Source organism: Eubalaena glacialis, chromosome 20 (genome assembly GCF_028564815.1).
Source record: "Eubalaena glacialis isolate mEubGla1 chromosome 20, mEubGla1.1.hap2.+ XY, whole genome shotgun sequence".
In the NCBI taxonomy this organism is placed as follows: Eukaryota; Metazoa; Chordata; class Mammalia; order Artiodactyla; family Balaenidae; genus Eubalaena; species Eubalaena glacialis.
In genome coordinates, this window is record NC_083735.1 from 5,408,373 (window position 1) to 5,426,330 (window position 17,958).

Genomic DNA, 17,958 nt, shown 5'->3' on the forward strand with positions numbered 1-17,958 from the left:
AGGATTAAAAAGGACAATATAAAAATGTTATAGTGAAAAGTTAAATAAAAATGTAAAAGCTATCAATATTGAACATAACTATTTGCCGAGAAACTTTTAAAGTAATTTATTTACTTATAAAAATGGTAATATGTCAAATTACATGTGGAAATTAGCAATTGATATAAACTATAACAATACAAATATAATAATTTTTAAAACATTCAAAATAATCATGTTCCAGCAAAAGTAAAATAATTTAAAAAAATTTTTAAGAGAAATTAACTTTAACTTCGGCTTCGTATGAGAAAACAATGTTTAACCTATGTAGCTACTAGATATTCATTTAGAGGGTACCAACAATTTTTCTTCTCGGCATATGACATACTAATGTTTTGATTAACATTTAAGCTCAAACATTATTTGAGCTTAAATACACACAATAAGATTGATAACTTCCCACTAGGTATATATCGAAGAGAAATATAAACATATTTCCACACCATAACTTGTAGACAAATGTTCATATAAGCTCTTTAGCCTGTAACTGGGAACAAACCAACATCCATCAAAGGTGAATGAATAAACAAATTGCAGTATATCCATACAGTGGAATATTACTGAGAAGTCTAAAAGGATGAACTGTTAATACACACAACAACGTGAATGGATCTCAAAAACGTTAAGCTGAGTGAAAGAAGCTGGACTAAAAAGAGTGCATACTGTATGATTCAATTTACATGAAACCCTAGAAAAGACAAAGATAATCTAGACTCAGAGAAAGCAATCAGTAGTTGCCTAAAGATGCAGGGGGTGGGGATTGACTGGGATTGAGCGAAGGGAACTTTTTGTGGGTGATGGAAATGTTCTGTATTTTGATGGTGGTGAGCGTCACACAGGTGCACAAATTTGTAAAAAGGCAGTGAATTTAAAATAGGAGCATGTTGGGACTTCCCTGGTGGTCCAGTGGGTAAGACTCTGCACTCCCAATGCAGGGGTCCCGGGTTCGATCCCTGGTCAGGGAACTAGATCCCGCGTGCTGCAATTAAGAAGTCTGCATGCCGCAACTAAGACCCAGCGCAGCCTAAATAAATAAATATTTTTTACAAAACAAATTTTAAAAAATAGGAGCACTTTCTTATATGCAAATTATTCCTCAGTAAAATTGGTTTTTGAAATGCCAAGAGAAAAAGACCCCTTTCATTAACTATAATTTGGAAATTAGTTGAGGTTCAAAATGGTAGACGTCTTAAAATCTTTATGGTGACACTTTAAGTCAAGATTATAATGATTCCTTCAGGGGGGAGGGCTTCCCAGCACTCCTTTCTATGGAGATGAAATCCCGCTCAGATGCAGCAATGCCCCATGTCTGCTCCACCCCTGCTCTCACCAGCCACTGCTGTCAGGAGGAAGGCAAGTCATGTCTTTTCCAGATGCTTGGTGTTATGTTTACATTATTATGAGGTTAAATAAGTAGCAGATCATTCGTTTTACGTTATTTAAGAACAAATATAACTAAGTAGTTGAAAGAATCATTCACAAAATGAGTCATTCATAAAATAATCCTTGAGTCTCTAAAAGGGACAAAGAGTGTTTCTAGGTACTGTGCGAGAAGACAAAGATGAGCTTGGCTGTCCCTAACCTCTGAGCATTCATAGTCAAGGGACAACGTGCGTTATATTGATATTATTATTGTTATTATTTATTTTCCTAAATATTACTGTGCACCAAGCCACCCATGGTCTCATGCTCATAACTAGTGCGGCCAGGTGGTGGCCTTGATGACAGACCCCACAGAGCACAGAGTGTGCTCGCTGTAGGTGGCTTCTTGGTTTGAAAATTCATCCTCTGCTCACTAGCCCTTTTGAGTTTTGCTAAGTTCTATAAACTTTTTGTGACACTTTTTCATCTTTAAAACAAAAAAATAAAATGTTACATATAACATAATACAGTGTAAGATTTATAAACTAATCCTCACAATCTATTCAATAACATGATACTATATTACATATTAATCTAAGATTATAATACCATAATAGAATAACAATGATGATGATGATGATAACATCTAACTCATAAGGGTGTAATGATGTTTATTATCAGAATTCATGTTAAATATTAGCCCAGTGCCTGACACACAGTAAGCATTCAATAAACATTGGCTGATATTTTTACTAACATTTTACAAATGAGAAAATTGAGTCTTAGAAATGTAATTAGCATATACAAAGCTAAAAACTAAAAAAAAAAAGTGTCAGAAGGAGATAAAAAGTCGTGTTCCTTTTTCTTAACCCTATGCTTTCGCCCAATAGCATATAGCATTTCTAGTATTTTCAAAACAAAATTCAAGTCTCAATAGCAGCAGCACCAAAAAATATCATAAATTCAGAGGTAGAGAAGAGTATCTCTAACAGAAATATTTAGTTATCATATTCATATTGATGTTCTCATAGATTATTCTCTTTTTTCCAATTATTTCCTCTTATATTTTCCTTCAGATTAAATTCCATGAATTTCTATGGCCCCGTTAATGATGGAGACTCTCTTTTTATGGAGGGAGCCATTTATGATTAAGAAGTGATGCCCAAGATTTTTCTACTTGGTGTTTATTCATTCATGAGTATTTATGTTGAGTCTTCTATGTGCATAGCACTGTGCTAGGGAACGTAGGATTTTTATAAATGGATTATGTAATTTCTTAACTAAAGCAACTTATGTACCAGAGTACAAATATACACAAATATATCTAATATAATAAGTGTATAATACACTATGCTCTGCTTCATTCAGCCATTCAACAAACAGTTATTATGTGCCCTCTAGGTACTACTGTTGTGCTAGGCTATAGAGATAGATAGGATTGCTATTCCAGAAGAAATCCCATAAGTGAGTCAGACATGTAGCCTTAGGACTGGAATTGGTGTGGGAGAGGAGGTCATGCTGGATGCATGACTGCAGCAGAGTGTGTGATGGAGAGGATCTACAGAAGTCCAGAGAGGTCAGCAGAAGTGCAAACGCCATTCCAAGTATGGACTTCTCTCTTTCCCTTCCAGTCGCTCAGGAACCACTAAAAGACACATGTAGGGACGTGATATTTACATTTTATATGATAGAAAGAACAGCCTGGTGCCAACGTAGTACGTGAATTAGAGAAGCAAAACAGGAGTTGGAAAAAGTGGAGAGGAAACTTCTGAAATAATCCAAGAGAGAAATAATAAGAGTGGGTACCAAGGCAGTGGAAGTGGGGATGGAAAGACATTTGAAATATAAGAAAGTATATGACTTGGCAACTGCCTGTGTGTGGGGTGACAAAGAGGGAGAAGTTGAAGATGAAACTGCATGTATGATATTCAAAAAGACGGGGAACATCTGTTCACAGGAAGAACGGGTTTGAAAAGGAGAATTTAGTATTTACATGTGTACTTTGAGTTTTTGCAGCATCTCTGAGAAATCAGAGTGAAACGTTCAGCAGGCAGTGGACCTGGAGCTGGGGAGACACTGGAGTGGGGGACATGCTCATTGGGTAGCTGCCAGCATGTAACTGGCACTTAGAGCAATTGGAAGAAATTAAACCAACCAAGGAAAATATAGGACATAAGCAGGGAAGAGGAACAGCAGATGACGCCATGGGGAATATGAATGTTTAGGAAACTCGAGAAATCACAGACTAGCAGGAGACTGAGAGGGACCAATCAGAAAACGTAGGCATAACAACCGGGAGGGAAATGTATTACCAAATCCAAAAGATATTGCAAAAGCCAACAAGAGTTGAAGGAAAGGAGTGGTGAGAGATCAAATATCAGAAAAAGCTTAAGAATGGTTAGGACTGACTCCAGGACCTGAAGGACGTGATACAGAGATAACATACGCATCTATTAATGACCTACTATGTGCTAGGCGCACAGAGAGAGGGTGAGGAAGAAAAAGGGTAAGCAAGAGAGTGAGAGAGAAAGTCTCAATTACACATGAGAAGCTGACTCGGAGGGATCAAGTGACTTTCCCCAACGTCACACAACTAAAAATGTAGGAAAGCAGAGATTCAAACTAAATTCGGAGCCAATTCATCCCTATGGGGGTGCAGTCATTACTACATTTTTAACTTCTTGAAATTAAAAACAATAACTTCAAGTATACAGTAAAGGACAAAAAAATGACATCTCTTTCTGCCCCAATTCAAAATTTAACAAATATTTTGTCATATTCACTTAAGATACAATCCAAAGCCCCAATCACCATTCTTCATCCTTGATACCCAGAAGTAACCACTATGCAGAAATTGTACTATTCTCATTCGTGCTTTGCTATTTTTATAGCAGGTGGATGTATTAACATACCACAAGAGATTATAGGGTACACCTTTGTGTGTTTAAATTTTTGTGTTAAAATTGGGCCATTAGTTTTTGTCTCAACAGTATGTTTTATAGATGTAATCATATTGATTTCTGTAGGCCTAGTTTGTTCATTAAACAGCTGCATAGTATTCCATTGGATGGATAGATAGATAGTTTTTTCATGATTATTCTATGACATTATACTATAGGGAAGGCAATATTCAAGCATTAGGAAAAGAATAAAATCAAAGGAGAGAGATGTCACATTTGAGAGACAAGTGCCTTGAAGTTAATTTTACCCAGTGGTAAATTTATTGGTTAGTTAATTGTTTATCATTAACAACGTTCCTAAAGTTATCCTAAAGAAAATAACACGTTCTGGGGACAATGAATAGACTCGAATAATTTAAGTGGGTTTAAATCTGTAAAAGCAGTAGAAGATAAATTACAAAGGCAGTGCTGAGACTATGCTTCTGGAGCTTTGAGCACCAGCCTGTGGTGTTCTGCCTCTGTACAGGTATTGGGGAAGCATAGGGAGCTTTGTGAGTAGAGAAATGACAAGACATTGCTCACCATGGCCAAGGCACCTTGAGTTGTTTTAATGGTTAATAAAGTTAGAGGATATGTATTATTTCAGCCTGATAAAGAAGCTATATCAGTCTTTGGGGGAGAGTCATGTTATGGTGAGAAAAACAAAACGGAAGGGTGAAGAAAGGCGCAAAAATTGACAAATCTAGCCTGAAGGCTAATTTGTGAGTTTGTTTACTGCCTTTATTTCTTTTACAAAAGTGTTAACATTGTTTACTAAGATACCCAATAAAGCATACCTGCTTCTAAGAAGTTACATTTATTCAGGTTTATTAGGGAAACTTCATTCTTGTGACAGTTCATCTCTTCAACAAACAGAGTAGACTTACAGCCACGAAAACCTTTGAATTAGAATCTTAGTGTCTTTGGACTGTTCATCTATTACAGTGGATCCTTAGTCCTAATGCTTAGAAACTTGAATATCCATGAGTTTTTCTTTTTCCCCTTTTAATTTTTCATTATTTCCCTTTTAATTTCAAGATTGTACATTGTTGCTTTACACAAAATAGAGATAAACAGAATAGCATGTTGATTTTAGTAAACTATTTCAGAGCAGAAATGTGAAGATAATTTACCTGCCAATTAAATTGTGACATAGTCTAGCACCAGTTGATCAGAAACTACCCTTTTTTTTCAGCATTTTAAAACATGAATTTTTATTCTTCCCTGAAAATATCCTCTTTGCAGTTCAAGCCCTAGGTTCATATACAATTATTTTTGAAATCTTAATTCATATGTCTATTCATCCTCTTTCCTACAAAGCTCATCATCTAAATATTGTCAAACACCTTCAAATGAGCACCTATGATATGAACTCAGGTAAGAGATCCCAGACCCTGAAGCGTATTTTTTTCCAAAAGGAAGCCAGCCATGCTGTACAGTGTGCCTGTCTTTGGGCTCTCTGGTTTCTGCTTTCTAAAAGCTAATAATGGAGAGCACAGCATCCCTATGGCTTGCTGACTGACTGCTAGAAATGACAGCAAAATGTATATGACTGAGACGATTTCATCAGTACCTCCTCTGCGCTAGGTTGTTTCTGTAATGTTACCCATAGGTAGGGGCTATTAGATCAAAGATTTTGTGACGTTTAATGTCAAGTTTACCCAGATCACATTGATGATTATTTTTAATAAATGTCCACATTATTAGACCACATCTACCGATCATTTTCTAAAAAATTTATAGACTTTTTTAGAAATTTTACGTTTACAGAAAAACTGAGCAGGAAGCAGAGAGTTCCCATCGCTCTCCCCCAACTAGTTCCCCCTACTATTAACATCTTTTTTTTTTTTAAATAGGTCTTTATTGGAGTATAATTAGTGTGGTACATCTGTTACCATTGATGAGCCAATATTGATACATTATCAACTAAAATCCATAGTTTACTTTAGTATCTTTTTGTTGCACATTATATGGATTTTGACAAATGCATCATGACAGGTATCCACCATTATATTGTCTTACAGAATGTCTCACTGCCCTCGTGACCCCTGTTCAGCCCTACTTCCCTGCCCCGAAACGCTGCCCTCAACCAGTCATTTTGATGTCGTAGCGACACTCTAATGCCCTCAACACATGTTGTCATTGTTTGGGTTTTGGTTTTGCTTTTTTGTTGAGATGTGACTGTGATGAGATAATGAGACCAGTGGCTATTGAAGGACATTTTTACTGAATTCCTGGTTACTATTTTATCATTTCTCTGTTCTAATTCTGTTAGTTCAAGTTAAATATAGCAATAAAAACTGACAAACTGACAAATAGAGTAACTGCTAAGATTTCCATTGTTTCAACCTACCATACCTCTCTCAACCTTGTATATCCAAGCAAATCCAAAAAGTTTAAAAATTTAAAAAAGGAAACCACCTAGGCTTCTAGACTTATCCTAGCATCCTGTGCTGGTGTGCTCCAGTTCTAGTGATCATCCAACTCAAAAACGAGCACTCCTGCACGCAGCTAGCCAAGTGATGACTACATGGCATAACTCATGCTTTATATCCAGGTCTCAGATGGTAGCTGAGTTGTTGTATGTGGCAGGTTACTGCTTTAAAACAATCATTTATATTCACACAAAAAGTGAAAGGTTAGATTTCTAAACCCACTTTTTATACTAATGCAACTATTGTATTAGCCTTTCACTTATTAAAAATTATTAAAACTATGGATTTTCATTAATCAGACATAATTACTATTTTTTTTTAAATCCTAACAAACCCAACTCCATCCACTGTTCTTCCAGTCACAAGCAAAAAAGTAACATAAGCAGACGTAAGCACAAACTAGCATGAAATGAATAAAAGTCAATAACAGGTATGATAAATATATGCATTTTATTTAGATATATTTCTGTTAAACATGTTCCTTTTTTAAGACAATTTATATAGAGCCTTTAAAATGAATATAATTCTGATTTCTACCCATAGTACTGAAGAAGCTACTTAATAACATTCACTATCAAGGCCATTTTTACTTAACCACTTTTCATTTGATATTTACCACTCTTGCAAAAATATAAGCAGGTCAACATCTGTGTAGATTGCTGAGTGTATTCAAGGGCCACGCATGATGAACTCAAGATGAACACAACAATTCAAAGACTTTTGGGATAAAATTGTTGAAACCAGGGCGCTGGTTTTACCCAGGGCTCTGTGGCTCTGATAATGAAAGAATATAGTTGCCCCTCCACCTCCTATGCTGAGAGCAATCTTGAGCAAAAAGGGTCTGGATTGATATTAACCCGGAATGTATTACAGGTTTGAGTGATGTTGATCATAGTGGGCGAAGTTCAAACGACATCAACAGTTGGCCGTTAGGAAATCAAAACCCTATTTTGATATTTTTCAAAATTAATTATGTAGTCAGAGTTCCCCTTACTGTTTTCACAATGGAGTACAAGAGCATCTTATTGGATGTCCAACTGAATGACGTGAAGCTCCTTGGAAGGGGTAAATGAGAGCTTGTAGTACATGCTTTCAAACTAATATTACTGGATCACACACCACTTTTAACGAGACTTAGCAACGGATAGCTATTTGAAGAACACACCTGTGGACTATAGATGCCACATGATCAGCAGAATTTTAATCTGCTGGGATGTTGTAAAGACACCTTATTAAAAGAGCTTCCAATGAGATTAATTGATTAACAGCACAATTCATCTCCATAGAAAGAATTTGCTTTTAAAAAAAGTCATTGAGTGCTACAAGTTGAATAAGTATTCAATTAATGTCAACATTCATTTTGAGAAACCTATGAAATATTTTTAAAGAGATACTTAGTAAATTATATCAATAAGCATTTTAACATAAATCAAGATGCAGTTCATTTTTTCCACTTAGAAATATATTACCAAGATTATAGTTATTTGAAAAAGAATAACATTTCAGCTCAGCTCTAACTAATGCCTAATAAAGGTGGTAGTATGTCTTCATTCCTTAAATATTGATTTGGAGAGTCAGGGAATTTCAAGTATATAAAAACCCGAGTGCCAAAAAGTAGAGATGAGAGTCCAAAACATAGAATGCACAAAATAGCCTACTACAATGTTCAATGCACAAGAGCTAGTAATTATTACCCAATATGTAGAATTTAACCTAACACATATTTGGAGCAGATTAATCTTTTAGCATTTCAAAAGGAAGATCAATGGCAAAATAAGATTGATTTAATCATTAAATTTGTTGTTCTCTAACACACAAACCGTTAAATTTTTGTTCCCCGGTTTTAATTAGCAAAAAGTAATAGCTACCAAACCGGCCAAGTGAAGTTTTGAAATAATTAATGAAATAATTCTTAGAAAAGCATCTTTACCCTCCATACAAATGATAAGCGGGATTGTGGATGTGTTAGTGTGTGTAGGGATGGGAAAGGAAAAGTAGGAAAGTTAACCTATTTACATATGATTCTCAGCGTAAATCTACTTCACAAATAATTGCACAATATTCTGCTTTTCTATGCAAACAAATTGTGCCTTTGAATCAATAAGTTTTATAAATACAGTATACAAAATAACTAATTTATAAAATGTTTAAATATGTTTACACACGTTAATATTCAGAACTCAAAGAGAAATTTCAATAGGATAAAAATGCTTTGGAAATTAAGATGTGTAGAAGGTAAGTAAATTATGCTAAATCTTCTATCCACCATGAAAACATTTCCTTTCATTCTAACATAACAAGATTTTGGAAATTGTGTCTCCCATCTTTTCACATGAGAAGCTTTAAACACTAAGAAGATGCTATTCACTTTTACAGCAGGGAACTTCAAGTAATTATAAAAATATATTCTATCCAAATATGCTTTTTTATTGAAGTATAGTCAAATATATGTTTAATTAAGTCGTATCTTAGCAGGATTCCAAATTTCAGCATTGAATTGTGTGTTACCACTGATGCGTAGAAGTTTTATTTTTGGCAAAGCTTCTGAAGCTATATTTTTCTAGAAATTTAAGTTTTAAGAATATTAGAAATTAAAATATTTAATTCACTTTGAGCAAACCATAATTAGTTGGCAATATAAAGTTGATGTTGGCAAAACATTTCAGGTATAACATAATTGAAAGTGTTATTCTGAAGGCCGTATTTTTATCATGAACATTCAAAAGCAAAAGAACTATGAAATCATTATTTAATTCTATAAAACTAGGCAAGGCACCTTCTTGTTTTTTATGACACTTCCAGAAATGTCATTTCCTACATTCATTTCTACACACAGTCCATACTTTTGAATTCATACTTCTGAAGATGTGAAATATTAGAGAGAAAATTATATTTTTCCTCACTACATAAGAGAGAGGAAATTGTTTTTGCTTCATACCTGTTTGGGATAAGCAATTTTGCATGCATATTTAAACGTAAGCACAGACACATTAACACATACTCCTGCAGTTGAAGATTTTGTCTTTCACCAACCTCACTTAGGCTAGTGATGGAGATTATTCTTGACACTTCCCATTTAAATAGCTTAGATGTGTTTTGTCAACTTTAATGACTGTAGCTAAAACAAATACATCTGGCATTGCAACCATCTATACACAAACACACATACACCACACATGTGGGAGACAGGGAGGTTGTGTGTGTGGGGTTGTATATGCATATTTATACACACATATCTGTCCATGCACATTACATACATTTCAAAAATATTTATATGCATATATATATAATTGAAATAAAGTTGCAGAAAACATTCTTTACCACGTGTACCCTAGTAGTTCATATTTTATTATATGCTATTCTTTTATATTTTAAAAATGCATTTCCCAGCCCATATAATTGAGCTCAAGATCCACTAATGGGTTGCAGCTAACAGCTGGAAAAACACTGGCTTAAGTAACGGCAGTACAAATCACATGTTGGCAAAATTAAGGATGCTTTTCTACCGCGACCGCAACAGCACTGTACCCACCTGATACCAACATGGTATCAGGAATGTATTACTTAAACCACATATAGGTCAATGTTGGGACAGCGTAGCCAGAATGGTTTCACCATCATTGATAGACAGAAGAGTGACTTGAGTTTCATGAGCCAGGATTAATTGCATTGCTGTTATACACTTACACATAACTGCTTCTTATTTGATGGAAAGCTGCTAAAGTTTTGGGTAGGATGTAAATTTTAAAAAACAATGTTACTATTTTGGCAAATTGATAAATACTGTCTAGATTTTATGTGGAACAGAAACATGTTCATGACTTCCCAAGAAAATAATGACAAAAATAGGTAATGAGTAGAGATTTGCTCTCGGGAATACCTCAAATTATTAGGAAAGTATAATGTTCTCCAGGAAATATTATTCAGTGAAAAAGCAAGGTCTGGAACAGTGTATAAGGGATGCTATCTTCTGTGTAAAAAAAATAAGAAAAAAATACATACATATAGACTTACATCTTTTCTTTGCAAAAAGAAACACTGACGATATAAACCAAAAGCTACGAAAACAGCATGCTGGAGATATGAATCCAAAAGACCTTCTCTGAATATACTTTTTCTCATAATTTTAACTCTGATAATCACATAAATGTTTTCCACTTTCAAAATAATGAGTTGAAAAGAAAAAGCTTGTAGTATTTGCAGGATAAAGCAAATATCTCAATATATACTTATATTTAAGCAAAGATGGTTAGAAACCAAGATTTTAGTGGAAGTTATTAGTTGAAGTCAAAGGACTAAATTTAAAACCCCAGTAACGTTCAATTGGATTTGGAAATAGCACTATGAACTTTTTTGCCTAAAAATATGTACAGGTATTTCTTGCTTAAGATCAATAACCTATTTCCCCAAATATAATAATGCTCTTATCCAAAAGAGAATTAGGGCTCCCTGAAGGGATGGCTGATCCAGGCATGGGGGAGAAAACGGGGAACATGAGTGTATGGCATCTGTTCATCCCAGAAAGCAGAGAAGCTGGAAAAATAAAGGGGTCATGCCATACAGGCGCCAACACGAAGGGGTCCCAGTTAGGCAACAGTGAGACAATTAGCACAGCAAAGGAGCATTTGAAGCCAATATGTTCAGATTTTTAGTTAAATAAATAAGGAAGATGGAAGGAAGAAGGGAAGGAAAAACTAGAATAACAACAAAGAACATGGTCTTTGATTCCTTTCTGTGGAGCGAGGAGTGGGAAATCTGTATTCATGGACCCTTTACAGCTATGGGCATCTGTGCTTCAGAAATAAGGCCGTAAAGGTGCATGTATAAGGATGTTTCCTGTAGAATTGTTTGAAAAAGCCATAAATTGGAAGAAACTCCAATGATTACCAATAGGAGATTAATAAAATAAATAATAGTACATCCATTTATGGACCACTATGCAGCCAGTAAAAACGATGGAGCAAACTTCATGAAATGACATATAAAGAGGTCCATAATATATTGTTGAATGGAAAAAGGAAATTTCAGAGTAGTATAAAAGACTTTATCCCATTTTTGCACAAAGTAAAACAGTATGTGATTATACAAATAAATGTATTTGCCTTAAAAAGATAGAAATCTGGAATGAATGATATTAGACCATTCCACTAACCGTGGTCACCTCTGGGATTAGAATTTGACAGCACCTGTGGGTGGGAGCAGTTTGAGAGGGAATGTTTGCATTTCATTTTATATATTCTTACGTCATCTTAATGCTTTTTTACAAGCATTGTTGATTTTGTAACACATAGGTAAGAAAAGAGATGATCCCTTCCATGTAACAATTATTCTCTTGCTTAACCCATCTCTCCCACAGATGCCAGGCTGCAAACAAGACCTGCCCCGCAGATTACATATGGAATAATCACATCTGCAGATGCCTGGCTCAGCAAGATTTTATTTTTTCCTCTAATGTTGGAGATGGTAAGCCGAATGCTGTATTAAAGACTAAATGTCTCTATTTTGATTAACAAATATTGTAATATTAAAATCACATGTACAATATTCATTTTCATGCTTTGAAATCACTCACTACAAAATAGGACACTTTCTGCTTCGTATTGGTATTATTTTGAACTTCTTTGTAAAGGAACCTACCTGTGTGTGTGCACAACCCTTTAATGAGCAACATGGAAATGAAAACACTTGTAAAGGCTTTTTATTGTTTCCCACCACACCCAGAACCAAGTAAGGGGTAGTAAAGCTGTCCTGACTGTGTTTGTCTAGACTCTGCAGGCGGATTCCATGACATCTGTGGGCCCAACAAGGAGCTGGATGAAGAGACCTGTCAGTGCGTCTGCAGAGGGGGGCTTTGGCCTTCCAGCTGTGGACCCCACAAGGAACTGGACAGAAACTCATGCCAGTGTGTCTGTAAAAACAAACTCTTCCCCAGCTCGTGTGCGGCCAACAGAGAATTTGACGAAGACACATGCCAGTGCGTATGTAAAAGAACCTGCCCAAGAAATCAACCCCTAAACCCTGGAAAATGTGCCTGTGAATGTACAGAAACTCCACAGAAATGCTTCTTAAAAGGAAAGAAGTTTCAGCATCAAACATGCAGGTAAGAAATCTTCATAAACAGTATTCATTTCTCTTGCTGGAAATAGTTTTCTCAACGCAAAGCCGTTTTCTCAACCAAAATATTGGTTCTTTGTTAGAATGGAACTAGTTAAGTTCTGGAAGATGAATTCTGATATTTTGTAACCAATGCTAAATTTTTGTGAGACTTTGCTCCCAAAAAAGTAAGATGGGAGTCCTGGGAACCAAAACCAGATCCAAGCTCAGAATGCACTAAATCCTTGCCCCAGAGACTAAGGTAGTAGCTCTCCACATGAGTTAGAGAACAGATGCATAGGACAGTCACTTGCGGAGTATTTTCAAAGTATATCCAGGCAGTGCACACCTGCCCCCAACAAAATGATGATGCCATCAGATGTAATTTTGTACAGCTGTTCTAAGTGCCGAACATGTGCAAGCTTTACAAAGGATAGGATGGTACCGTTTACTGTGGAATTGTATCTAGAAATGAAAATAGTTAAGTGAAGTATAATATTTAATGGAATCAGAGAAATAAATTAATACGTTGTTCGAGGTTACTCAAGACATTCCTTAAACCTGATTCTGCTCCCTTCTTCACCAGAAAAAAATGAGTCTCTTGGACTCAAACACTTTCATTGTTAACCCCTGAACCTCTTCCTCTTTGATCTGAGAATAAGCCAGACCTGTGCTTTTGACATTTGCTCCCACCCTCCTTCAGCATCTCGCTCCACCACTCACGCCCTCTCCCTTCCATACCTTCAATGTCCTCAACTCTAGTGTTCGTCCCCCTCAATTTTTTCTATTTTATTGACACCTCACTGCGATTTTGAGCATTCTGTAGCAACCAAGCTCTGTCCTTGTCTTCTGAGTTGCACCGAGACCAGGCATTTGGCATTTATCTGTTCACCTCTTTCATCTCTCATTTATTCAACCAACTGGAACCTGGTTTATGCCCTAATATTCCACGATCAAGTTCAGTAGACCCTTCATTGTCAAATCCGATGGACACTTTGGTCTTTCTGTAAACCTGTCCTTTCCGTAGTTTCTCTTTAGGCTCTCCTCTGTTTTGAGTGAGACCACATTGTGCTTTCCTGGTTGTCCTTTAGGTTTTCTGACCACTTGCTGTCCATCACTGGAGTTCTCACTGGGTTCTCTTCTTCCACCCACTCTTTACAGATGGTGATAACACCCTTTCAACAGACGATTATTCACACGACTTAAAACTTTATTTACATTTATTTATTTACAATTATTTATGATTGTAAATAATTACAATTTATTTACATTTATTTACAATTTAGTATCTACATGAATGTTGATCATTACCTTTATCTTCAGTAAATAAAGTGTCCTTCTGTTTGATTCTCAAGAGTTTGTATTCCCACTTCAGTTTATCTTTCTGATGATTTGTCCACACTAACATGTTAGCTACTGCATGAGGAGACTTCCATGAATCTAGGTATCTCATTAATGACATTTTTTTTCTTCCATTATCATTTCAGAAGACCTGATAGGAATCCTTGTTTTTCCTCTTTAGAATATTCTGGGCAATGATATTCCAATTTTACTTGCATATCCTACTCTAATCACCAACAGGATATTTCAAAAATGCAGAATATAGATACTAAATCTTATTAAAGATCATGAAATCATTTTTTCATATTGAATCCGAGTGAACCCAGTATACATTGAAAAACCTGAAATTTTTGTTTACATAAAACTAACCAGCCATATTTTTCTACAGAATTCTTATATTAACTTAGTAGAAAAGATTTCTGTCATTGTATTTCTCCTCATCGCATACATTGTTTCTTAATGGCTTTCTATTTACAGACTCTCTCCCCATGTTCATTTTTCTAAGTGTATAATTCCAGGTTTTATGCATATACTGAAGCAAAAAAAGATAGTTTAATATTTTGAAAATATATATACTCCTCATTTTCTCTTCCTATTTATTCCAAAATTGTGGCAGGCAGAGTATACATTCTGTGGGTCACTGCCTTAATCAGCAACTTACATTGATCATTGAGAATTGTATCTCTTTAGTAAAGGAATACCAGTGGCCTTATAATAATGTAATTGTATTTAGAACTGAAAATAAATAAATAACATTCTAACTAGATATGCTTTCCTTTCTGGAGCAAAAGAAATGCTGTTTCAAAATCACATCTGTAGTTTTTCTGTGGTGCATGTTTGATCTCCAGGTCACCTTGCATTTTTCTTGCATTATATCCATCCCCACTGCCCCATGTTACATATACTCATCCTCCAGAAAATCCTTCAAAGATGGCTCCCATTCACTGGAGCCACAGGGCTGCTGATGGTATTGGCTGCTGGGTCGTTTGTCCTTTTGCCACCACTAGAAACTGGACATCTAGGGTAGGAGGAAAGGGACCCTCACGGTGAATACCGTCCCTTCTCCCAGTCCCTTCCCCCAGACCGCACTGTGTTCACGTGGAGCCCAGGTGGAGGAGGGAGGCTGACAGCTGCCAGCCCAGCCCAGCCCAGCCAAGAGTGAGGATGGGGCCCTCCCTGGGGACCACAGTCCTGCCAGAATGGCTGGGCTTAATTGCTCCAAAGCCTGGGTTCCAAACGAGTCCCAGAGTCTTGTGAATTCTGCCATGCTTACGTGATCACGCTAAATTGGCAGACCTTAACTATTCACAGAATTTCTGTTGTATGTTACTTTCATCTACGAAGCACAGAGCACTTCAAAAGAACTAATGCTAACAACACCTCATTCTTCCATTCGTTATTTCTGCAAGCAAGACTTTTTTTTTTTTTTTTAGGTTTTTCCATTCCTCTTAAATTTGGTAATTCCAGGCACAAACTTTAGCAATTTATAGACTGGAGAACAATTTTATGATAAAATGAGTAAGTCTGTTCTAGTTTGAAACTTAGAAAGACACAAAAGTGCATTTGTAGCATAACAAATTCACCTCCTTGGTCTTTAACAAAAGTCTGTCCTTCTTTGTTCGCCTAGTTGTTACAGACGACCGTGTACAAATCGAGTGAAGCATTGTGAACACGGACTTGCATTTAGTGAAGAAGTATGTCGCTGTGTCCCTTCCTATTGGAAAAGACCACATATGAACTAAGATTGTATCTTTTCTAGTCCGTCATTTTTCCGTCATGGGAAAACGGTGTTGCCATGTTAGAACTATGAACACAGAGACTTTGTGGGACCTGGTAACGAAGACAAAAGTCAGTTTCCTGAACCATGTGGATAATGTTACAGAAATGGACTGGAGATCATCTGCAAAAGACCTCCTTAAAAAGACTGGTTTTCTGCCAATGACCAAACAGCTGAGGTTTTTCTCTTGTGATTTTAAAAAAGAATAATGACTATATAATTTATTTCCACTAAAAATATTGTTTCTGCATTCATTTTTATAGCAATAACAATTGGTAAAGCTCACTGTGATCAATATTTTTATATCATGCAAAATATGTTTAAAATAAAATGAAAATTGTATTATAAGCTGGTAAGTTGAGTCCATTACCATCTTACGCTCTCAGCAAAACTTGATATTATGAAAACTGTCCTCTCCCCCTGCCCTTTTCCTTTTTCTCTAATTGGATGTCAGATTTTGATTGCTGTATGATCCTGTAAAAGAAAGTTTCAGAGGGACAGCGGTTGCTATTAATTTTATTTAAATTCATCTCAATATATTTAATGAGTAGAAATGTTTTAGCACATGACACTTTTGAATTTATAGCCAAGTGAATCAATAGAAAACATATCATCTTATAAGACAGGCTGCTTAGCATGGTTATGCAATTGAAAGTTATTCAGTGCCCTTGGAGCATTCAGACTCTTAACCTGATATAATAGCTCTCAGTGCATATTAAAATGGCTTTAAAATATTTTTCTTAAAAAGAATCTTTCCATATATTTAATTGCTTCTGACCAGCTAAATACTTTTTATAAACTGAAGTGCTCCTATCCAACACATATAAAATAAATTGGAAATGACATTTAAATGCTCATATGTGCTAAAAAGGAAAGCTTTCAGTCACACAATTAAAGCACTTGTTTCGTTTTTTTAAAAAGGCAGCACACTAAAATATTTTTTTCTGGGAACAAATATTTTGCCTACATAAATGCAACCACATAAGTGGTTGGATTGTTGGCAGAGAATTGATTATTTGCTCGTAGGACATGGCTACTAGCAAATAAAAATACATAGCTACTAGCAAATACATAAAAATAAGTAGTCCTGAAAGGAAAAAAAAGAATCTATAGAGTTATGTAAAAATGGCTTTTAAAACTTGCAAATTTAATATAACAAAAACATTTTAAATGGTATAGGTGACTACTCAGTACAGTACAAAATATTAGTATCTATATGTTTTGCTACAAAATAATTTATTTTTTATAATATTTGATTAGAAGGTCGATGCTCTAAAAATATTGAAACACTGTTTTCAATACTGACCTTTAAAACAATGTTACATGCAAGGTTTACTGAATTACAGGTACATACTCTGCACAACTTTAACATCTCGTTCATAAAGTCAGATTTTTTTTACATACTGGGAAAAAGAAGTAGTCCTTTGAAATTCTCTCATTATACATTTATGGACCATCTTTGTATTTTTTAAGTAAAGATGAATCTGAAGCCTGTAGGCAGAAAATATATGAAAATATGCATTGTACAATCTATGAACCAGCTACGGTCTGGGTAATTTTCAAACTTGAGAACAGCAAAAACAAACAGGTGCACACAAAAAACAACAGCAGCAGCGACAACAATAATAATGAAACAAAAGTAAAAGATAAGTATATTTGACAACAGCTATAGTTTTATCAAAATTTCCCCAACAGAACAAATTCGGCAGTCATTACAAAAGGAAGAATGGAATCATAATAAACAATATCTTTCCACCTGCTGGGGAGGCACGATCCCCTGGTGCATAAAATGGTCACCAGCTATACAATTCAACTGAGATTCAATTTAATAATTTTTCACCACATTTCAGCCAAGAATGTAAGCAAACAAACATTATATAATCTGTTATGTTGATCTAGCATCAATCATTTTTAGTCTTGATACATTTTAAATATATTAATTTTTTTAGATAATTTAGAAAAAATCTATTCT

At 35.4% G+C, this 17,958-nt stretch overlaps 1 protein-coding gene and 1 non-coding gene across 3 annotated transcripts in view; both read left to right on the plus strand.

Moving 5' to 3' along the window:
- VEGFC (vascular endothelial growth factor C) overlaps window positions 1-16,291 on the plus strand; it is a 106,398-nt gene extending 90,107 nt beyond the window's left edge. For both annotated transcript variants that reach the window (XM_061177258.1, XM_061177259.1), the window contains 3 exons: window positions 12,132-12,238; window positions 12,542-12,875; window positions 15,837-16,291. In XM_061177258.1, coding sequence (XP_061033241.1) covers window positions 12,132-12,238; window positions 12,542-12,875; window positions 15,837-15,951 — 556 coding nt within the window. In that variant the 3' untranslated portion in view covers window positions 15,952-16,291. The remainder of the gene's footprint in view (window positions 1-12,131; window positions 12,239-12,541; window positions 12,876-15,836) is intronic.
- Window positions 932-1,004, plus strand: TRNAG-CCC (transfer RNA glycine (anticodon CCC)). Its single transcript has one exon. It is a non-coding gene; the product is annotated as a tRNA-Gly (tRNA).
- Window positions 16,292-17,958: the final 1,667 nt, after the last annotated feature.